At 42.8% G+C, this 24,659-nt stretch overlaps 1 protein-coding gene across 4 annotated transcripts in view; it reads right to left on the bottom strand.

The window, feature by feature from the left end:
* The window catches only part of RAB27B (RAB27B, member RAS oncogene family), a 567,811-nt gene that overhangs the window by 97,622 nt on the left and 445,530 nt on the right, over positions 1-24,659 (bottom strand). For all 4 annotated transcript variants that reach the window (XM_069627003.1, XM_069627004.1, XM_069627005.1 and 1 more), the window contains one exon: positions 14,974-15,145. In XM_069627003.1, coding sequence (XP_069483104.1) covers positions 14,974-15,126 — 153 coding nt within the window. In that variant the 5' untranslated portion in view covers positions 15,127-15,145. The remainder of the gene's footprint in view (positions 1-14,973; positions 15,146-24,659) is intronic.

Here is a 24,659-nt window from a genome sequence, read left to right as displayed (position 1 = left end):
GGATGGTTTATACCTTCTGGCACCACTTAATGAAACTGCATGAAATTTTGCAATTTTATTCCTGACCTGATTCTTAATGAGTTTGCGAGGTTTGGTGGGATTCTGTCAAGAGGGGGCAAAATTAGAGGGGGGTATCAAAATAATGTAAAGTCTTATAAATGAGATGCATTTGACAAATCTACGCTTAATTTGGCAAATGGATAATAGATCTAGATATTAGTGTGTGCGCAAAGTTTGGTGGGATTTTGTCAAGGGGGGCAAAATTAGAGGGGGGTCCCAAAATATTGTAAAGGCTTATAAATGTGGTGCCATTTGACAAATCCACACAAAGGTTTGCAAAAGGATTATAGATCTAGATATAAATATTTTTGTAAAGTCTGAATGGATTTTGTTTTTTGACAAGTGCCATACAAAAAAAAAAAAGATATACCTTTGGTGACTGAGGGGTAGGCTGTGGCCATGGGCAGTGGCCAGATTGTCCAGGTCATGGAATAAGGTCTTGATCCGGACAATCAGGCTACTGGCCATAACCACGAGGGACAACACATAGGGTTAAAGTGGCCATGTCCACCTGGGACTGGCTTTGTGGTAAGGTTTTTCGAAATTGGGATAGGTTTGAAAGGGAAGAAAAACGTGCTTGTGGTAATATGGTCATAGGGTTCTCTTTTTGCCTTCTGCAGGCTGCCATGGAAAGCCCTGTACGGAACCCCCACCTTCCCTTTCCATGGTGGCCATCTTCGAAAAGGATGTTCCTTCCTACACCGGGACGCTGCAGGCAGGGAAATGAGGGATATGGAGGGGCAGGTGGACAGAGGAAAATGTTGCACGTGTGTTATTTCTAAGGTAGGGAGCAGTGTTTCTCATGATCCTTAAAGGAATGGTTCGGTCAAACATTTTTATTGCCCCTACGGGTCGGCCATGTGTTTTTAAGCCTAAGTCGCTCGATTTTAGAAAAATTTCCTATGGACCTTACCCGAGTTTCCGTCCATTAAACGCATGCGAAAACAGGCATCAGGGAGCCGCCATTTTGTGATAATCCTATCATTTCTCCATCGCCCTGGCTGACCTGCTTTTGCGGCACTAAATCATATCCCCCGAGCCTGACATTATCAAAACATTCATATTCCCAGCCTCTCTCCGTGACGTTTCTGTGCTGCGTAGGCAAACGCGCCCAGTCGTCTTCTACGCGACTTCACACAGAACCCGGAAACCAACACAGAGCAACTCACAACACAGCGCGCAGCAATTCGGAATATGAAACTGTACTTTAAAATCAAACAGCAACACGGTACATTTGGTAAAGTACATTTATTGACATTAAAAGTTTATAGAATATTCAGCAATTGCCATATGAACTCCGAATGCCATTTATTTTCTTTTATCTCTATCCGCAAATCCGTAAAAGTTTATCGTGAGTCACGCGCTGTTCCTTTATGGTACACAGGGTGTTGGTTATCATTAAAAAAAGCACTTTGGTCGCACATTGAACCGCAAGGCTGTTCCATCAAGTAGGCACTAGGCCAGCGTAAAGGTTGATATGTTGCTTCTAGCCGCTAGTACCGCGTAAGGGCATATGGGCCCTTGGCGATCGTCCCATAGAATCATCAAAATGGTTCAGTTGTTTACATTAAGCTGCAGCTGGCGGTTGAAAAAAACATCTGCCGGTGTCTGAAACTGGTGGCAGTAGCAGTAGGGAAGGATATACCTGTTTTGAAAACATAAAATTTATAATTAGTCTCGCCAGCCGATCTTTATTAATATTATTCATTTTATTTATTACGGCGGAGCTGAAACTATTTGCTTTCAAGAATAGTGTAATGGAGTATGTTCGGCTCTAAAATCAATGCGAAAATAGCTTTCAAGGATAGTGCAATGGAGTATGTTCGGCTCTAAAATCAATGCGAAAAGTAACGAAATAAAATCGAGGTTAGCACACAATGAGAAACAACTTTTTTGTCTACATGCGTGTGGAATGTGGACCTGCATGCCCATGTGCCCGCTACAAGGACGATCCCACAAACGTTTTCCTAGCTCTTCATTCATTCATTTATTCATGCATCCATTCATTAATTCTTCATTCCGGTATAAAAGCGTCTGAAGAGTTACTTACATTATATTTGCAATTTCCATTTTGTCTCTGCGTAATGCAGTCCCTAAATCCCACTGTGCTCTTGACAACGATTTTTCGTATACTGAACTAACATGAAACTCGGTCTAATTTCTGAATTTTCTGCCTTATCGTCTCTTACGTTATTGCACCCCCCCCCTTCAAATGAAGTTCTTTCGGCATGGTCCCTGTCTCTCAAGGTCAAAAAACAATAGAACCTTATACTGCCAGTGCAAGTTGTGGGCCTCTTCAGGGCGCGAGCTGAAAATCAAAGCCGCTGACCTTCACTAGAAATGAGCATACATTCTTTCTTTGCAACATCCCGTAGTAAAGCCATCTGGTGAGAACTTGGAAGTTTCGAATCCATCTATGTACTGCGCCTCTATGTGCAAATGCGAACTGGCTTCTCTCCCATCTGCAATGGCTCGCTTGGCGCGTTCTAAGGCCCCCAATTTTGTCGAGCTTTGAAGCCCCAAAGAACCATAACTATTGAGACTTAATTTTTTGGGGAAGGTCAGGGAAAGTATAAAGTACCCGAAGAGTTGAGTTGAAAGTGAGATTTATTGTTTGTTTATTTTATTATTTGCAATACGCAAGCCTCCCCTCGGTTCACAGTGTGCAGCATTTACATGAGATTGCAAAAATTAGTTACATCAACATAAATATATACATACACATATAGACGAGGTCAGCAATATGAGGTGAATAGAGAGAGAATTCAAAGATGACACCCAGGTTGTTCGCCACCCAGGATGGTGAAGGTAGTGGTTAGGGTTAGCATACTTAGTATGCACACTGTACAATAACATTTATTTACAAAAAGACAATAGTATTACAATTATTTAAAACGGGATTTGTACTTCACAACTAGCTCTCCTTTGGGTGGACATGGCACAGTGGCAATGTTGGGTGGCAACGGATCAGTGCTCTGCACAGAAACGTTCAAAATGACATATCTGTGCTTCTCTAATAAAGCAACAATAAGCCTTTTGACAAAGTCGAACTCCATTTCCTCATAGACTGGTTTGATCACCCATTGCTTACATTTTTTTTAAAAAAGGCTTTAGTGTAGCGGGGCATCCTTACATTACCTGTAGTCCTAGATTGTTCACGGCCAAGATTTTCGTTATGGGCCAAGACGGAAAGTAGAGTCCTATGTCTCATGCCCTGTATGCTGAAATGCAAGCGCTTTGGCCTGTACTTTAGGCACATATTGTGGAACACCTCCAAACCTCCTGTGTGACAGAATTATGTCAGTCCCCTCAAATCTCTTGATAGAGATTTATCGAAAACAATCTCCTCAATGGCTTTGTGTGTCGGTGAAGATGGATTCAACCACTTCTTCTTCCGTGCCTCCACTGGGCCATGTTCACATTGGTGGAAATGTAGGTTTTCTGACCAGCGGTGCACGTTGGTACAGTGGTGCATCAGTGAATGCCATTTTTCAAGTAGTATTTCCACTGACCCTTCACAAGTTTTGGAGCTCCACCAAAGATGGTTGCTGATAGACTGGGACCACTCTGAAATACTTTCCAAACCTTTTTTTTTTCCCTGCAGCCAAGATTTGATTTAGCAAGATGCCATACGCCAAATTGATGTTTAATATGTGGGAACTGCTCTCTCATTGTCTTGGCAATTGAAACGTGTCTGTCCGTGGCTATGAGGTCGATGTGCATTCCCCTTGATTGTAGATATTCCACTGATTTTATAAATCCTAGTTTCTCCATGGCCACCGAGGATGGACATTGCGTTACCTGCACGACCACCGAACTCAAAATTTTCTTACTATCCATGTCCTGAAAGTGGTAGGTGCAGTACTTGGCAGAAAAACCAGGGCTGTCGCACTGCCCATCGCCGGCTAGCCTGAATCGTTTGCCTTCAAACGTACTTGCTAGAGACAATTGTTCAATTTTCCAAGCATCACTAATGGCCGGAAACAGATAATCATGTTGGTATTTGTAGTACTGCGTTTTTTAAATGAAATTGAGTCCCACAAACTGAAAGAAAGACTCTAACTTTCTAATACTGGAGCCACTAAAAAGTGATGCAGCTGCACACAGTAGATTGCCTGCTGGCAGTTTCCCCAGCATCAGTTGTGCAGACACTGAGAACGTATGATGTAGTCTACAGGCGGCATGTATTGTGACGTTACTGCCTTGTTTTTGACGAGTCACATGAATCAATGGCTTCCCACATACTTTCCCTCTGACAGAATGCCCACATTTCAGCATACTTATAATATCCATCAAACAACTGTTGAATACTATGTATTTGCCCTCTTTCATAAGACTGTCATCCTGCGTCAAAGTTGTTTCGGCCTGTGACGTTGAGGACATATCACCACATTTGAAAGAAATATCGCTGCTATCAAGTTCTGATGTGTCAGTGAATGACGCTGCTGGTTCATTCCAACATCTGCTACCTCAACATTGATGGGAGAACACAACAATGTCGACAGCTTCTTTGGTGGCAATTTTTTGGCGGGTGTAGATTGTGTGAATTGATCTGCGACTACTTCAGAGCTATCTTCAATGCATCCAGTATCATGTTGTTGTGGTGGTGCGGTCGCACTGTAGCAATGGTCCTTTACAATTTTACTGGATTCTCCGGACACATTCATTTCATGTTCTGGCCATTGGACATGAGCATCTCTAGTCTCAACACGCGGCGTCTGAATTAATAGTTCCTCCATAGTGTAAATGGTCTGGCAAGCAACATCTCTCATTCGCTTCATTGTCTATGTATTTATAGATCGGACACCCACGGGTAACTAGAGGACAGATTGGAAAAGGGATGTTCAGTTTAAACACAAGATAAAGTATAGTACAATTGACTGGAAAAAAACAAAATAGTCCCCAGCACAAAAAATTGTCTAAAGTTATGAACTGTTTGTAACTAACCTTATTTTTGTTTCTTTTCTTTGCAGCTTTTTTGACTCGACCTTCAACATCTGTACGCTGTTGCTCCGATTCGTAGCCGCATGTCTCCCCTTCCTCTTGCGCTGCAACGACTAGATTTTCTGTATCCACATAGAGAGCACGGAATGAGGCTCCATCGAATCCCTGAAACATAGCATTTTCATTACTTTGTATCAAAATATTGTTAGCATAAAACGCACGCGAGGATGAACACACAGGTACATCTCAATAGCCAAACACGATTAAACATTGTGTGGAACAATCAAACGACAAGTATTCGAGCTCTGATGACCTAGTTCGATGGAGCTGTCAGTATCCATACCTCTGGCTCTGCATGGACTGCCACAAATGATTGTATTGAAGAGGAGGCATCAGCAACTCCCTGAAACACAGTACTTGCGTTAGTATGGTTTTCAATATTGTAAACATAACACACACTTGGGGTCGACGGCACAGGTACATATAATGAGATAACCACAAATGTTGCATTGTCTAAAAGAATCAAGGAATATTTAAATATGATCAGATTTAATCGACTTATTTCTCCGATTTCTTTACATCTGCATCATCTAAATGGGATCTTGTGATTGTAGTGGACGCTCCATCGTCTCCCTGAAACACAGTACTTGCGTTAATAGGGAATAAAGTATAGCAAATGGAATCATGTTATATGATCACGCTAGATGGAGCGGTCAGTATCCATACCTCGTGCTGCTGAAGAATATCTATGGATGTTGTAAATGTGGTGCGCAGTTCTTAAAGCTGTTGCGCCGATTCGTATCCGCATGGTCCCGCTTCCCCTGGAATTAGTTGAATGTCAGGCTCTGCATCAAGTGCGTGGGTCGACACTTCAACAGCTGCCTGAAACATAGTATTTGCATTAGTAAGGATTACAATATTGAAAACACAACACACACTTGGGGTCGACCGCACAGGTACATATCAATGTCCGACCACAATGAAACATGGTGTAGAACAAACGACAAGTGTTCCAGTCCTGATGATCACGGTCGATGGAGCGGTCAGTATCCATACCTCGTGCTGCTGAAGAACATCTGGGGCTGTTGTCAATGTGGTGGATGCTTCAGCATCTCCCTGAAAGACAGTACTTGCATTAGTATGGATAACACTAATTATAACTGAAAACAAACACCAGGGGACGACAAATAAGGTGTATATCAATTGGAAAGCACCAACCAAACAATTGGTAAAATAATCACATGATACATAAAAACTATTACTTGACATGCATAAAAGAAGTCTGTAGCGGAATAGCCAAGTATGATTACCTGATACGCGCTAGAAGTGGTTGATAACTGCGAGCACGTCACGGAAGTAGAATGTTCTTGCTTCAGATTCAAGGGATAGTCAAGAAGTTGTAAAGGTAAATTATTGTTTGATAATGAAATGCCAATAATTAAAATTGCCATGTAAGGAGACAGAATACTTGAGAGTAATGCTATTGAAAATGCGCAATATAGCACAGTTACCTGTGACCATATATAGATTTCCTTTGGGGGTTATAAAATCGAAAAATAATTTATTGATAAATGTCATTATTCAAAAAGCTATACACTCATATCAATATCGAAAGTATTACAAGGGAGTATTACAAGGGACAAAACACCTAAAATATCAATTAATCCATTCGGCTACCTACACACTACCGCAAGGGCTAAAGCTAAATCCGGACACTTGACTCACCAGTGGCGGAATGTGGATGAATAGAGTTGGAATAGCGTTTGCGAGCAATTTTCGTGTCGTTCGCCGTTTATTCTTCTTTGTTACCCAAGATGTGGCGTACATGTTCGAGGAAAAGTGCCGGCTGCAGAGGCGGTATCGATCATCCCTCTTGTCCTCTAAGACTTGTTGGACTCTACTTTCCAGCTCATCCAGTGGATATCCGCAATGTCTGACCCATTCTCTCATTCGATCAACAGTTTTCGGGAATACATGTATTGTAGTGCCTTCAGATTTAGCATGGGTCTTCGAAGGGCAACCGCTAATCGAACAGGCAGGCATTGTTGAAAATTCTGAAAAGTAAATATCAAGATTATTATAAAAACTTGATGAATAAAAATGTCATAAAAAAGTACCATACCATGCTCAATGCAAGGTTTGTTTTGGTCGCCAAACTATACCAGTTCATCATGTGCGCCTTAGTATTTGCATAAGTTACAGAAATGTTTTCAATAATGTGACTAAACTCTGAACATGCGACTCGTCCCTTGGATGTTCTGTCTTGCACGAAAAGGAAACAAGCTTACATTATAGACTGGACCACCGAAGGATGCAATTCGATGACAATTAACACAGATGAAAATAAATAGATCTATTGATAGCATAACAATTGAAACTCAAGTCAATAGCAATGAGACCAATGACCATAGCTCTATTGGGTAGCGTAATCGCAAATAGATAGAAATGTAAAAATGATCGAAATATGACTAGGATACATGGCCTTACCTTGACCAACAAACAGTGGATTCAGCAGGCCGAGGAGTATGTTGCAGGAGAACAGGTAGATGGCCACAGGTAGCACACTGACGAGCTTGCTCGAAGCGGTCAGAGATAGCACGACGAGCAGATTAGCATAGATCTCAGTGCTTCTCAGGTAGAAGGTTCAGGAGTTGACGTGCAAAGCACAAAGATGATCTCATGAGACATATCAAGTGGTTTATAAAGTATTAGAAACAGGGGTGTGTTTGTGAATGAATGACGTGTGTATGTCGTGGTATTATGTGGTTTGCAGGAGGGGGGCCTGCCTCAGGGGAGGCCTGCCTGGAGACACGGGGTCTGAAGAGGCCATGTGAGCGATGGCCCCTGGGCGTGGGATACCTTTTGAAGTGTACATGCTGTTTGACACCTTGGCCGTTTGCGCCCGTGACAGCCCCCCATGCCAGCGCTCATCCCCGGGTGCAAACCGACCGCCTTTGATAGAGGGGGTGGGATGGATGGGCCGGTGGGCATGCAGGCAAGTGTGTGGGAGCGAGGGGCCATCAGGCCCCTCTCATCCTTTACTTCTCAGTAGAAACTCAGCAGTGGGTTCGCCCCTTGCCCTTATGTGATGTTAACTTTGGTTGACATTCGCATAGATAGGACCACTGAGCAGGACACGGGGCATCCATTTTTGTACCCCCTTTCCACTCCATCTTGGTGACCAGGCCTCACTGCGCAGAGCACATGGCTCCCACCCTCGTTCCCACTCTGACTGGAAAACTCCAGAGGTATTTGCAACAGCTAATAAATGTAACACATCACTCTTCCTCTGAGATCACTGTCCTGCATGTGAACCAGCCTGAACTAAGCACATAGCTTGTTCATCTCCAAAAACCTGTCCTTGCCCACGCACCCTCGCCAGTGGAAACTTACTGTCATTCGGACCCTGTGTCCCTGCAAGGTATTCTCTTCATGTGCCAGACCACTGACCACGCCATGATGCCCACCTAGCAGATCCCCAACTAACATTAGACCCCTACTGCAGTATATTGTTGCCTATCAATAACAAATGCCACATACCGGAGATTCTTGTGAGCACAGACCCACACTTCAAACAGTGTATTATAGTGGTCAAGACCCTTAACTGAAGGCCTGTATAATCCAATGTTAATTGATAGTATAGATATATGTGTGACTATATGTGTGACTTTTATAGAGATATAACTGACTGAAAGACTTTGAACAAGTGTTATTTAGTGCATGCATTATTGAGAATATATTATGTTAGCTTAGATAGTGACCACCCTGCTTCACAGCGACCTGACCTTCACCCATTCGGAGCACAGATGTCAGACGTCCATCCTTGAAGGGAGACACACTCGATTCATTTAAAAAAATCGAAACAACCGTTGTTAAAATATATGTGGTGTTTTATTTTGTAGCTTATTTTGATGACACAAAAATACAAGACTTTAAACATTGTACAAGTCAGGTTGCAGCACAGTGAGAGAAAATCCCCTGTACTGACCGCTGTCACTCAGGAACGTTTCTCTTATGGCACGAATGGCACAGGCGGGTATTACTCTTCGAACGCGGTGTCCAAGCCTCCCGTGAAGCCACCATGTAAAGGAATGATTGGCCACCAGCCTGTACCACCTGTGAAAAGGAATGAAACAAACTGTTTTTAAATGACCAAGATAAGTTTAATAAACGTTTGTTGTCAATGACAATTCTTGTAACTAATGGCATTCTGCTCAGACAAATGCTATCTAGACACTGCACACTATTGAAGGACGTTCATGCGTTACAATGATATGTATATGTAATTTTGGATATAGTAGACGACCATGAAATAGGTGTGGCATGACAAGCAGAGTATACTTACTCGTTACTCGGATTACGAGGACGAACAGTTGCGCGAAGTTCGTGCATAAGCACCATCATTATTCTCAACAAGGACCGTGTGAGGCAGGCTGCCCTGAAGTCTGGCAGCTTGGTGATGCATTGCGGTCGTGGCTCGCCTTCTGAAATGTAGGCCACGGATCCCGAGTTTTCACAGCAGCAGCAGTTCTCGTCCTCGGTTGGCATTAGCTCGCACCGATTGCATGTGCACCAGGTGGAAACACCGTCCATGCGACCAGGTCCAGGCTCTTCAGCTGTTGAATCGTCCTCCCAACTGACCCATCGTTTTTGTGTGTTTCCCTTTCCAGTAGTTCCTCCTCGGTATACTCGGGCTCGTACATTATTGTATGCATTGTGTGTTAAACAAACAAAAATAATTTATAGCGGTGGTACTGGTATCTGTTCACACGGGCTACAAACAACGAAGGTAGCTGACCAGAGCACAGAAACGAGTCACAGAATACTCACAGTAACACAGGAATGGAATCGAAAATCTGCTGCTGTGTGTTGTAAAATGGTCCGTTTATACTTATTGAGGAAAGAGGCATCCTGCCATTTCCATGGCGACACGTCATTAGCTGAAGCGCAGCGAATGTTGACACGAGACATGCTTTGGCATTGTGAAATGGGCTGTACGTGTCTGCTGATGACAGGCTCAGGGGCGGGGGATATGATTTAGTGCCGCAAAAGCAGGTCAGCCAGGGCGATGGGGGAAATGATAGGATTATCACAAAATGGCAGCTCCCTGATGCCCGTTTTCGTGTGCATTTAATGGACGAAAACGTGGGTAAGGTCCATAGGAAATTTTTCTAAAATCGAGCGACTTAGGCTTAAAAACACATGGCCGACCCGTAGGGGCAATAAACATTTTTGACTGAACCATTCCTTTAATTACAGCAGTGGTGGTGTCTCTTGGGGGGGAGGGATGGCATTAGCGGATTCAATTTTAAGATAAATAGCAGTTTTGCTAAAAGTATGTACTGTGTACTAGATTGTTAGTGGACGAGTAGGACTAGGTGTTGGAGCTGTGCAAGGGAAATTTTGAAGTTGAAAGTACAGTAGAAAATGCAGTTCCGAACTGTCTGCGAAGCACAGATCTTATCGTGAAGTGCGGACGGGTTCTCGGACACGTCATCATGCCGCGTCCCAGTGTATGGTCATGTGGCACTGTCCACAATCAAGTCAGATGTTTGTAGACATTATGGTTCAGTTGCACTAATAAAAACCCACGAAATTCAATGAAAAAAACTCAACTAAGGGGACGTTATGGTTAAGTTGCGCTACTAAAAACCTATCAAATTCAGTGAAAAAAACGTTGTTAAAGGGACGTTATGGTTACAAGTAAATACCGAAAAACCCCTGAAATTCTCCAGTTATGTTAAGCTAAGCAACCATAACTTGCGTCACCACCGCACACTGCTAAGAATAACACCCATGACATCAAAGATGACATCACAAATATGATTGATGACATCACATGTCTAGCCCCTTCTTTTTTGTTCACCAACATATCTAGGCCAGGTGAGTTTATTCACCGACAGTCAAAAACGTAAAATTCAAAAAGGTATTACATATGTTGACGTTGCTATTCTCACATGTTCTTACAGTACTTTCCTTAGAATTCAATCGCATTTTACATAGGGGAAGAAGAAGGCCTGAAATACTCATTTCTATGCGTAAAGATAATCATGTTGGTTATACACAGTGGCTCATGATACTGCCTCATGTTTTCTTACTTTGAAAAAATATATATTGTTCGCGTGTCATGCTAAATGATTCAATGTGTTTTTTAAATTATGTTTCTTAATCACAAGCTACCACCCAATAATCTTATTTATTTAGTTGCATATATTCATTTTCGTTTCTGAAAATGGCTTGACCCAGATGTTTTTATCTCTTGCTTAGCACTTTCCACTTCTCCCCTCCCCCTGCACTTTCCCACTTCCCCCTCCCCTGCACTTGCACGTTCTCAAGGTCACTGGGCCTAGTAAGAACCTTGTTTCCCCTATCTTGCCGCGTTGCGCTCTGAAACACTTGTGTATGAGCGCAATACAAATAAAATATATCAGATAGCCCCTGTACACCCGTCTCATTAACCTGCACATAGATGCACCCAAGATCACCACATGAAAGAACGTCGCCAGCTGACGACTCGAAATGCTGGAGCGTCACGCATTGACACCTCCCAGCGCTAAAGCCCAACTTGGCCTGGCCCAACTGCAAAGAGATCCTGGGACAAACCCAACCTGCATTGTTGAGAGCCACCCTTCGACCGCACAGAGCGACAGCACTTTCCCCTACTCGACGCTTGCTTTCTGCTTGGATCCACACAATCCAATGTGCCCGAACAGAGCTTGATCCACTCGCATCAACGTTCAATGCCGGGCCAGACTCCGTCAACCCACCAAGAGCTGAATATGTTGTACTGTTGACCTCGAACTGCCCCCACCTCGGTCCACTTAAGCCTTAGAGACTGGTTAAGTCACGATCGCACCAGTTGTCAACAACTAGACATCCTGCTTGTGGATAGTACCACCCCTGTAACTACACTCCGAGTGCTGCTTTCCTCCATCAGTGGCATCTGCTCTTTTCTTCCTTCAGGGTTGGTTTTTGTACAGTACTTTCTATTAGTTCTGCTACAGATGGTGCATTTGATTAAAGTATATATATTTTTAAAGAACCTTGGATATTCTCTTTATTTTGGACTGTATTACTGGGTTGTTTAAGTCACTACTGGTTCTCCTTTACACTCCCCGCCCACTTAAGAGCATAGCCTTCTCTCAGCCTTCATTACAACAAAAGGTGAAGGATTTATATCTCTCTTAACTGTTCCGGTTTTACCTTTATGATTGCATTGGTTTTAGTTTGTAGAAGTTTGAGGCGCGGAGATGCTCATTTTACCACTGCTCATCCTTGTACTACTGCAGGGCAGAATCTAGTTACATCTCGACTGGAGCAGAGCGCGTAGAGGCGTCGGGCACCCTCTGATGGCAGAAAAATTCCAAAAGAGAAGCTGCACTGAGAATAGATATTAAAGATGACTAATCCGTAGAAGGAAGGAATCCATTGTGGTTCTTAGTCCCGTGCCTTCACCATCCCTCTTTCTTGTGTTCACATTGGTCAGTTTCATACTGCCATTCTTTGGGCGTTCCAATTTCTTTTGCAGTGTTCCTTTCATCATGGGGACACCGGATGTAAGAGATTATGTCGAGATGCATTATACTAACCAGAAGCACAACAGAACAAAATGGTATATTAAAAAAAGGTCTTCAGAATGCACCTACAGGAGTGAAACGCGTGTTGGCAGTTGACCCTGGATCCTCGTAATGTCCGATTAAACGATTATTTTACTTCGATTCACATAAGGAAAAATTAAATAATTGACATCTACAAAATATGTTTTTAAATAAAAGGCGCATGTCCATATGCATTTTGAATTAAAAACAAAAATCCTTGGGTGACCCCAAGTAAAGAGAATGAATGTGCACCGGGGGTGGAAGAGGGGAGCGCTAGTGCAAACAAGTTCATTTTACATTTTCATCCGTTTTTGGCAAGAAAGGAGAGTGGGGCACAATTAATGTTGGAGTGGTACAAGTTCAGCAAACAAGGGCAATCACAGAATAAACGAGTAGAGAGGAGAGTCTGAACTGGAGGATTTCAGTCTGCTCAACCTTTTTCTATGAGTGTTTCTAGAACGACTGTCGGTGGTTTGGGCCCAGGTGAAGGCTTTAAAGTTGATACAAACAAGATAGAATTGGAGGAAGCCAGTGAAGATCTGAAATGGCGGGGGCAATGCAATCTAATGTCCTTGCCCCACAGAGCAGGCAGACTGCCAGGTGAAGGAAGGATATTAGATGGGCCGCGTAGAGGCAACCAAACCCATCAACGAAGCGTTGCTGCCGTCCATTTTGGGATCACCAGGGCTTTGAATACAGTACAAAAATCAGTGGGGGTAGGAGAGGGTGCCGGGGGCAGAGGACTTAAGAATTTGGTCTGTTTGCAAGCGAACAAAGAAAAGAGTGGCGAAAAAAATAGCATTAGCTGCCTTATGTTATTCAGAAGTATCCATCTCAAAGAAAATATACACTGCTAGTCGCTGGCGTAGAAGGAAACTGGCCCCATATTACAAACATTAAAAAAGGGTATTGTGATTTTGCACCAGCACTAGCCTGGTCCAAATAATGCAGTTCTGAGAGTGTTCTACAACTGGAAGATTTTGCACTACTCAAATGTTGTACAACGTGCACTGCATCGATGCAAGGTTTGACATAAAACGGGCCACAGTTTCCCCAATACGAGTCACAACATGGTGTACACTTCATTGTGCACGAATTTGCAACTATAGAGACAAATGTGTACGCACATTCCATTATCCCTTCTTGAAGGGTGATCAAGTAAAAAGGCCTACTACTAGAATATTTAGTCCAACTCTCCAAAATAGCAATTTTACAAAAGCAAACAAGAAACATACATGGAGGAAGAACACAGTCTTATACAAGAAAGTGAACAGGTAAAAGCAAAAGAAGTTAAAACTGGTTATCCAGATTAGAGGCAAACATTATAAGCTCCCTTCTGGGCTTATCAGTAAAGGTTTCAGTTGAAGCTATACGCCTGGAACTTGGGATCCCATCTCTCCTTTCGCTTTGGAAAGTAGCTGCATGCAAACTGTGGGCAAAGATGCAGTATAGTGGACCGCAGGAAGTGACTCTGCAGAGTCTTCCTATCCCCACTCCAAGGTATTTTCCAAAAGCAGCTGGTACCAGTCCTTGGGGCACATTGCGTCACAACATTTTGGGGAAGTTTGGATAGACACATTCCCTTCATCATGGATGGACTTCCACCTCTCTAAACTTGAGCAGAAGACCAGACAGCTGGACATTTCGCAAGCAGTGAACCACTTATCCACGTTGCAAAGATACAGAACATTCTTGTACCAGGGCTTTTCTGTTGAATTCCCAAATAATTATTTTACTGAACCTAGTACACCTGCTTTGACTAGATTCATTCTCTCTCCACATCTAAAGATACTCCCAGTGTTAGAAAACGTTAAGCATACCATGGGGCCAGCGGCCGCGCCAATTCTGCTCAAAACATGTGGGGTCGGAGACACAGAGCAATTGCTCTACATTCACCAGTGAATATGAGAAGGGATATATGAATTTCAGGCTATACTTTGGAATACGTTCTTCAGTGCACAGTCATTGGTAACTGTCTCGGGTGCCTATCACATCTGGCAACGGGTGGTGGATAAGCTAAACAAATTAAGTGTAAAATAATAACTCCTACTAGCCCCATTAACAGATTAATTTATTAATAATAAAGGTATGAACGAGGGTTCAAGAATCAAAGATGGGAATGCAATCCTCATTTTAAACCTGCTTTATACACACGTTTGTATGTAATGTTTGCGTTTTAGCTTCTGTTTTTATGAACTGTATGTTTCCATTGAAACGTCTCAATTTTAAAAGTGTAAAAGGTTGACAAAGTTCTTCCAAATGCACTTAAATAATAAAAATGTAAAGCAAAGAAGATAGGCCTAACAGGACATACGTAAGCAAGGTATACGATTGGCTCAATGAAAAATGAAGGAAGCCTTCCTCCACTCACCACTCGTTTTTCTCTGAAGTCGATTCCAACTGTTGTGATGAATTTCGGGTTGAATTTGTTGTCTGTGTATCGGTAGAGGAATGTTGTCTTGCCAACTCCGGAATCTCCAAGGGCCAGGAGTTTGATCAAATAATCATAATCCCCATCAGTCATAGTGCTAATCTTGGTACACCTGTAAATGTGGGAGGGAAAAGGTATTTTAAGCATTTGCTTTGTAACATATTACACGTTCATCCAACAAGTGTTTCGTCAACCTAAAGAAGGAATGTACATGGAAAGCATACCGATTGATTGGCTCGTTTATCTAAACAATCATGTATATCCAGTGGAAGGTTGTATGGCACCCGAAAAGAAGCTCCATTTTGGCATTCTGGCCACCTAACAATTGGGCCAGCTTGCAGGCTTAGTTCCCATCCCTTATTGCCCCCTCCCTCAGCGACTTCGTGGTTAGATGCCTACTACTACTTTATTGAAGCACCAACATTTGTAGCCACATAAAGCTATGCAAGAAGATAATTTGCCTTAGTGTCTCCCTAGTTAGAAAATGCATTTGCTCCTTCAGTTCACTAGCAATCACAATTCAGTCATCGCTCCTCCAGTTCGCTATCTATCACAATTCAGTCATCCTTTGAACACTCCACTCTAGCACTGCCTTGCTTATTGCCCTCCTCGTTCACTATTTCCCCAGCTAAATTGTCATTTGTATGCATTACGACCCTGGCAACGATTCAATATATTTAATGACAATAGGGCAACATATGCGAGGCAAGCTAGAATTGTCATACCATATAGCAGAAAAGGTTCCTGGCGAATATGCGCTAGTAGCTCACATGTATTAAAATAAAAACATAAAAAACTGTACATCGTCATGAAAGCGACGTTCTGTTGCTGATACTACTAAATAATAAAGCCTTTACAGCGATCTATCTTCTTACTGGGCAGAGGTGGCGTTTAACCCACAACAGAATGTGCAAGATTAGATTAGAATGGCACCTCTTCAATGAAGAGGACATCACAATGCAAGAGTGTATGATCCGCCCTTACTCTGAAAAACATTCCACATTCTACAACACATCTGCTTTGGAATGGGCTACCGGCTTTCACAGAAGGGCCTTGCTCGAGGGCCACATAGGGGAGGTCCACGGATTTAGGCTTTTTCAGACAACGTTCAGTTCCCACCCATGCACCTTCTTCCACTGCACCCCACTCAAGGTGAAACGGAACAAGAGTTTTGGTTGCCAGGGTAAAACTAGTGATCCTTCGTGTCCCCTTTTGAAAAGGAATGTGGCAATATCGAACCAACATTGGCACCGCCAATCAAATTGCCTTTGGATTATGAACTATGCATTCGTCAGGCATTATTAAATGCCCTAGTACTCCCACCTTTAGGCAGTTAAGTTCCCCCCCCACCCCATGTCAAATTACTTTCATAAAGGAGTGGGATTGGAATAAAATCTCCAGGTATACATACAGCATTGCTAGGAACAGCCAGTTAATGTCCAATTATCCACATCGGTGCCATGTATGCCCAGGAACACACAACATTGCCATGCAGTGTTACCAAATGCATCAGCACCAGAGATGGACACCAAATATCCAAACACTCTCCTGATGGATAGGGAATACCATCAATTGTTCAGGTTCTCAAACTACTGCCAGCAATTGTCAAAATGTCAGCTATGCCAAGACAGATATGGCTGTGTGTGTACATTTTTATTCTATGTTGATTTTTTAAGAAAAAGGTTTATGCATTTCAACGAGTAGCTTGTTCTGCCCTTTTCATGACCTATTTTTTTAATTTTTCCGATGTGTACAGTGTGTAGGTGTAAGAGTGTATGCTTAGGTGATGTACAGTGACCGTTTATGTTAGTTGTAAGGTGTATTTCTATGTGGTATCGAGAATGTAAGCACATGTGCACTGTGAGGGTGTATGTGCAGTGGTAGGGTTTATGTGCAGAATACGTGTGTGTGAACATATGTACAATGTTGGTGTAGGCGAGTGCTTGTGCATTGTATGGGTGCATGTAGACTGAGGTTGCACAGCGAGTACCTTTGGGAAACAGCGTTTATGTGTAATGGAAGGAAATGCAGGGGTCGGTTTGCATAGACACAGTGAAAATGAAGGTGTGGGTATTGTGTAGGTGTATGCACGATGTAAGGTTGTTTGTGTGTGACACACACACACACACACACACACACACACACAAACACACGTCCCCCCCCACCCACCCCCCCCTCATTATAAACACTGAAGGTAGTAATCATATGGAAATAAAATAAGTACATCACATAGAACAACGGTAGCAACGACTAGACACATTCGCACCAAAAAGCAATAAGAGCTCATATTAGAAACACTGAAGATAGTAATCATAGACATAATATAAGTGCATTAGTTTAACATATCGAATAGGCCTCAAGGCAAAAGACTGTTTCATAAGCCATCAAGAATTAGTAGGCATCAAAAACACATGGATTAATTAACACAATAAAATATGCCCAGTTCGGTTCATCTCAGAAACACACACAAGGTCAGTGGCCTCGGACAGGGTATAAAGCTCTGCTGCTATTGGTTAGGACAGAGAGGTGCAAGCCTTTTCTTAGGCTTTGAACAGAAAGCAATGATTCAACTAGATGTTGAAACTTTGAGCAGATCCCATGAGGAAAGCTGTGCATGGATCAGCTAGGAGTAGGAGGTGCAACAAGCTCCCATGCATGGAACAGGTGAAACATTTAACAGACAACGTGCTTACTAATGGCTTCAGAAATTAACAAGACAAGGGCCACAGCCCGGTGTGAATGAGAAAATGAGCAGAAGGGTGCACAAGACAATGTCTATGAGGGGAAAGAAACACACTGCCTCCTGTAGGAGGACATCCACCTAGGAGTGAGATCACGAACATTGAAAAACATGAGCAATCCAACCAAGGAAATTAAGAGGTAGGTATTCATGGTTATAGAAGCAAATAATTAATCTAGGGAACTATCTTAAGAACTCTGCTTTGCCCGAGATATCCATACTCTGATATCTTTTCATATGCCACCAAAAAAAAAAAATATTGTTGTTTGCCACAAAGGAAAAATTAGATGCATGTTAATTTCTCTAATTGAACACCAAATTTTCATTTATCTCACATGAATATCATATTTGTATGCTTAGTCTGATTATTTGCAGTGTTGTTAGCAGTGATGGCCAATTTTCGCTGCTAAACACATACTGCAAATAATCAAAGTAAGCAGAGTAAGCATAGAAATATGATATTCATGTGAGAATTTAAACAAACATCGGGTGTTCAATTAATTAGTGAAATTAACATGTATCGAGTGTATTGCAAAATAAATAAATGAAAAGAAAGACACACCCAATCTGAAAAAATAAAAACAAAACAAAAAAGCAAGACCAGTTCAGCACAGACAGTGCGATGAGGAACACTTTCTACAAGTGACCTGTGGATGGCGGCAGAACACACAAAACGTAATGCTGAAAACCAAAAAAAGTGAATTATCCTCAGGAACGGGATGGCCGATCAAGCTAGAAATATTTGCATTAATTCGGCAACGAAATAAAGAATATTACATGCTAAATTCATGATGCCAGATCTCACCGTTCATGAGGAGTTACGTCCCTAAGATCCACGAGCCCTTCGCTCCTCTAACTCCCTCAGGGTCAGTAGTTTTTCAAAGAAACAAGATGGGGCAGATCTCTGTCTTTGGCTGGGGCCTCCCTTCGGAACAGCCTACCAGCCACCTTAAAACTTGAGGAGAACCATCTCCGGTTACGGAAGCACCTCAAGACTTTTCTCTTCGCTTCCGCCTTTGCCTCTCTTCTCCCCTGCTGACCTGTTTTTCTCTCTTGGCACAGTGCACCTGGACACTCTCTGTCCTTCGGGCCCAGTTATCTGCTCACCCTGCCTCCCTCCTGCACTGCCTCCGGGCCTCTCATTGCACTGGGTTCTGTATCTGTACCCATACAGTCCCCCACTCTTCCTCTCCACTTATCACTTATCAGATATACCCTATCTGACTAATCTTACACTTGCTGGCTGCACTACCACTTTTTCATTGCCTGTATTTATTCATTTATTTAACTTATTATTTTTTCTCCTCTGTTCTGCACTTTCCACTTCCACGCACTTTCCCCCTTTCCCCTTCTCCATGCACTTGCGTGTTCTTAAGGTCACTGGGCCTAGTAAGATGGTGGTTTTTATTTTTTGTTCTCCCTTGTTCCCCTCCCTTTGCTTGATCGTGCTCTGAAACACTTGTGTACGAGTGCAATATAAATGAAATATCATATCATAACGCCACATACAACTCCACAAACAAAAACAACTTTGTTTTATATATAGATAGTGAAAAAGACATGAGCCAATCTGACACCCATTAAATCATATGTGTTCATAAGTAGTAGGACCGCTCACGCCCACACACACATAAATACACAATTTAGATGTACACATGATTCCAAAGCAAAAGGCCAGAAGCACACCCCATGAGCTAACGCAGACAGCATGGGGAAGGTTGGGAAGGGCTCCAGCAAGAAGGTGCAATATGAACTGTCAATTGAACAGTCACAAGGGTCAGAATGGTAGGTTGGTGACAAGCTTTGGGTTCCATGAGAAAGGATGTGAAGTATTCTTTATTGTTGCCACACTGTTCACACCTCACAAAAGGGATTGGTCAATTGTGGTGAAAGCACCCACTCATGAGCACTGGAGACAGCGCAGACAGTGGCGAGCCGAGTTAGATGTTGCAATTCTTTAACCAGTCTACTGTCCAATTAAAATTGCGAGAAACTAGATGACCCCAACATTAGATCATCGTAAAGAGAAGGTCATTAGCATGGTCCTGAGGTATAGGATAGGCCAATAGAGCTAGGTATTGTATAGACCCCCCTCTAGCACAGGCAAGACTGTCCAATTTGTGAATGTGAATGTACATGCCTCTTGTAACATTGTGTGAAAATCAACTCCACTTAACTATATAAACCGCCATTTAATGATGTAATGTAAATGATTTGCAAATTGTTTCTGGCTGAGGTTGCATGTAAGAAACGTTTGGTTGTCTTGCTTCTCGTGCACTTTATTGGCTCATTGGATTAATTTTATGCGATTCAGGTTTTGGGCCACTGTACATTTGATGACCCCCGAGACCGGATTCTAGGCCATCCAAGGGCTAGGAGCTCCCCCAGCACATTCTCCTGGGTAAGCAGCACCTGCCTTCAGGGAGCAGAAACTGCTCTATCCACGAGCTGCCAGCAAGCACCGGGATTATCCAGAGGTGTGTCTGATTGCTGAAGGCTGGGGCGTTGCTCTAAGGTGTGCATGCCCGCTTGGGGAGTAGAAACGGCATTGAAGGTCCTCAGAACAACGTACAGCACATAGTGCACCTGACGCAAGAAGTGGGAGAGTGAGTATTGTGATGGGAGATCAAGTGTGTGAAGGAGAGGAGTGAATTACGTGGTGTATATTCTTTAACATTTTACTATTTAGTAGAAATAGAAGAGGGCTCCCACAGAGGTGCAGTGATGTCACAGTAGTAATAGTATACATTGAAGTGAAGTTGAGGACAGCACCGTTTAAGAAAAGAGTGGGAAGTACCACACTAGCGCGGACTGTATCCCTTTGTACCAAGGTATGGGAACGAGAGGAGGAAAAATAAACCAATGTGTGCATAAGTGTTGACTTTTTGATTATGTTGTATCAAGGGTAGATGAAAATGTATTGTTTGATTAGAGGCAAGAGTAGTTTGGTGTGAGTGGGGAAGAGTTTGGGGTGGAAAACGTAGTGTAGGTGGGACATTTTTTGTTGGGTTGATGTCACGCGGAGACGCATAGCGAGATGAGTTCTTGTGGTAACTCTTGGGTGCGCCATAGGGGGAGACCTCTGCAGGTTCGATTGAAATTGGTGTTTTGACCGATTGTGATAATCAGTCATTGGACATAACGTCACGTACATTGTTATGGTCTAAAAAATGTGTACATCAGTGTAGGGAGAATACTAGCTCAAGTAACCGGCTTTGCCCGGGATGTCCATTCTCAGATTTGTTTTCTTGTTACGTCAAAAAATATGAACAAATATTGTTGTCTGCCACAAAGGAAAAACATGATACATTTCACTAATTAATAGAACACCTAATTTGTATTCTCACATGTATATCAGATTTGTATGCTTACTCTGATTATTTGCAATGTTATCAGTGGAGGCCAACTTTAGCTGCTAAACACAGACTGCAATTAATCAGATTAAGCATACAAATCTGACATTCATGTGAGAATTTAATTCGGAGGTAAATAAAAATGTAGTTTTTAATTAATAAGTGAAATTAACATGTATCGAGTTTATTGCAAAACAAAGCAATGTAAAGAAAGGTACACTCAATCTCTTCTAAAAAAAATTAACAAAAAAAACCACAGATGACGGCGAACACCACGAAACGTAATGCCGAAAAACAAAACATTCTCAGAAACGGGATGGGCGATCGAGCTAGAAATGGCTGCATTAATTCGGCAATGAAATAAAGAATATTCGATGCAAAATCCATGATGCCAGACTTCACCGTTCATGAAGAGTTACGTCCCCAAAATCAACGACATATACAAACCAACACAGCTTTTTTTTTTATACATATAGAGCAGAAGGCACGCACAATCATGGGATCAAACATATGTACATGCACTAATTGGCAACACAAAGTTAAAAAGTTAAGAAAAAGGCATAGTATATTAGAACTATGGAAGTTGTATGATGAGGTAGAAGAGGAGCCAGAGGGATAGAGTGAGCAAAGAGAAAAAAAAAAAAACTTAAAAAAAAAAAACACTGGTTGTAGCCACAGCCCGCCCAGTGCCTGCACTGTCGTCAACCTGCACCTACCCAAAGAAGGCACCAATTCGACACATGCTCCAGTGCCTGCACAGCCGACAGACCCGCCCACACCTGGAACTTATCTGGCAAGACTCACTGTGGGATATAAACGCAAAGCAGACCCAGAGCCTACTGCTTCATGGGACGCTGCAGAGAGTAATCAAATTAGAGACCCAATTATAACAAAACTAGAAAAACAAGAGCATAGGGCTCTAGAAGCAGCCATTCAGGGGAGGAGCTCCAAAGGGTAACAAAGAGAAGAGAGAGAGAAAGGCTATGTCCAATGAAAAAATGCCGATACCTGGACAGCAGGAGAGATCCTGTTGAAAATGAATAGCGCAGTGATTAAGGATGTGAAAATAGAAACGGAAGAACTGATGCACACAGGAGGAAGATATCAAGGGCATGCTGCGTAGTAAACACAATCAGCAAAGCTTTGACTATGAGTCAAAAGCAACAGTAAGTGACAGAACAGGAGGAAGGAGAGGAGAACTGGAAAACAGAGGAAGAACAGAGAAAGAAGTCAATGGGCGGAGAGGCTCACACCATGCCTACAATCAATAGCAGTAGTGAGAGGAAAGAAAAGGGCAAAAATACCTAACAAGGGGCACAGGGGGACTCAATTTCCCTTAGTACAGAAAGGAATAGGGAGGTCGTAGTATATGGCTTGGTCACACATGGACAAGAACAACTTGATAAGGCACTGCCCACACTCACTGCAGGAGCGGGAAAGTGGATCTATGCATTAGAGAAGCAGACAGCGGGAGTCACCTTAGCAGTGGGGAATATGAAGAGCCTACTTGCCACTATATTGGGGGAAGAGACAAACAACAATTTGGGAAAAGGCTAGCTACCCAGGAGTTAAATTAGAAAGTGACAAACACAATGGGGATAAATTTAATCATTACCAAGTACATACATGGGATGCTCTGAGAAGAGCATACCCAGACTAATCTGACATACGATGTATCACAACACGCACAATGCAACCTGATGAAGACCCAGGTTTATACATTAATTTGATTCATGAAATGTGGTTAGAAGAGACAGGGGAAGCATGGGACCTCATGTTACACAGAGGTCTCCCAACAGAGGTACAGGCAGACCTAGACGAAATGGTGGATAATCGAGAAAAAGGATGGGGCGAGATACAAGCGCATATATTGCATTACTGTAAGCGAAAGCATGAGAAAATAAGAGCAAGCGCAGCGACTAGAAGGAACGTTGTTACAGAAAAGGTTAGCAAAGGTAAGCATGGAAGTTGCAGTGGTGACAAATGTTGCAGAAAGGTAAAGGAACCACCACATGGGTGGACAGGTAACGGGAGAAATGACAGAAGGGACATGGGAGGGGTCCAAGGAGCAAGAGGTAATTCTCAGAAGGGACGAAGAGGGGGATTTGGAGGATCAAGACCAAGATTCAGAGGGCAATGCTGGTCATGTGGGAAAGTAGGACACAGCACAGGATTGTAGAAGTAGACCTCCTTTGCAATACCACTTGGGTGCGCCCCCAAACCAGTATGCTTCTGATGACTCATGCAGGGTGTCAGCATACGAGGCACAAGCCCCAGGGTGTGCACAAACACAAATTCTAGGCTCAATGCAGGTAGCAGCCCACACACAGGGATGGCCATACAGACACCAATCCCTAATACAGCACAGAATGGCACACAACAAGCACCTTCCCAAGCTTCCACACCACCGTGGGAACAGAATGCACTGCCATGAGGAACAGTAACACACTATGCAGGAGCAAGTGTTCTGGGAGGCAATGTATCCTCGCACCTTGCAACAAATATGTATTTGCAATAGGACAGCCCTTCTGCAATGCTTGGCATGTCCAGTCCTTTCAGTCCCAATGGACACAGAAAAGGAACCCAAGGTGGGAGTGAAGATAGGAGACAAGATGTTCACCTTTATGGTGGATACACGAGCCACCATGTCACTGCACAGGGTGATGACAGTTAGGAGGATGCACATGCCAGTTGCCCAAAACGCAAATAAAAACAGACACTCACAGATATCCTTGGGGAAGGGTTAGATGTATGCCTTAAGAATCTGTCAACATGCGCAAATGTTTTGTCTCATCAGATAGCATTCAAGGTGCACCAATAGGCCACAATGAACTCAAGCAACACAGTATATACAGCTACTCCCAGGGGACAGTCTACACAAGACAACACAACAGAACCTGGAGACAGCAGACGTTTACAGGTCCCCATAAGGTCATCTACACACACACACACACACACCAACAGCAGTAAAATTGAAGAACCATCATGCCTGACAGACACACAAAGAGACACCAGCACTGCAGCAGAGCCTCAGCAGAAGCAGCAGCAAGCAAAGTGGAGTAGCTTAGTGGTATGGCTCCGGCTTCCAGCCGTCATTTATTGAAGCGCAAAAAGCCTGTGGGCTCTTGTCATACTCCACATCCCATTTCATATATTGATGTCATTGCGTTATCATTTCCCATGTTATGTATGCCATGTATAATTAGATAAATACACTAGATCCTCTTCTATAAAAATGTGCATTATATTAAATCTGATGAAGCCCATTCTGGGTAAAACGCATAGTTGGTGCTGTGATGTCCTTGCTGTCCATTTGGAAATTATTAAAATAATAAATGTAACCATTGAATGGGCAAGAGTCCTTAAAATTATAAGGGAGTGAGTGTCACCGCTTTCCTGCTAAGAAGGAATCACAGTTCCACTACTTCTTTTTGTACACTTCAACCACTAACTACAATCATAAATACCACAAACACTTTAATTATATTATTCCACCATATTACAAATACTGTATACTCCCACTACATTACCTA

This window comes from Ambystoma mexicanum, chromosome 6p (genome assembly GCF_040938575.1).
Source record: "Ambystoma mexicanum isolate Mex_15411 chromosome 6p, UKY_AmexF1_1, whole genome shotgun sequence".
NCBI classification, from domain to species: domain Eukaryota; kingdom Metazoa; phylum Chordata; class Amphibia; order Caudata; family Ambystomatidae; genus Ambystoma; species Ambystoma mexicanum.
The sequence above is the reverse complement of the archived record's forward strand: the minus strand, read 5'-3'. Positions and strand labels throughout refer to the sequence as shown.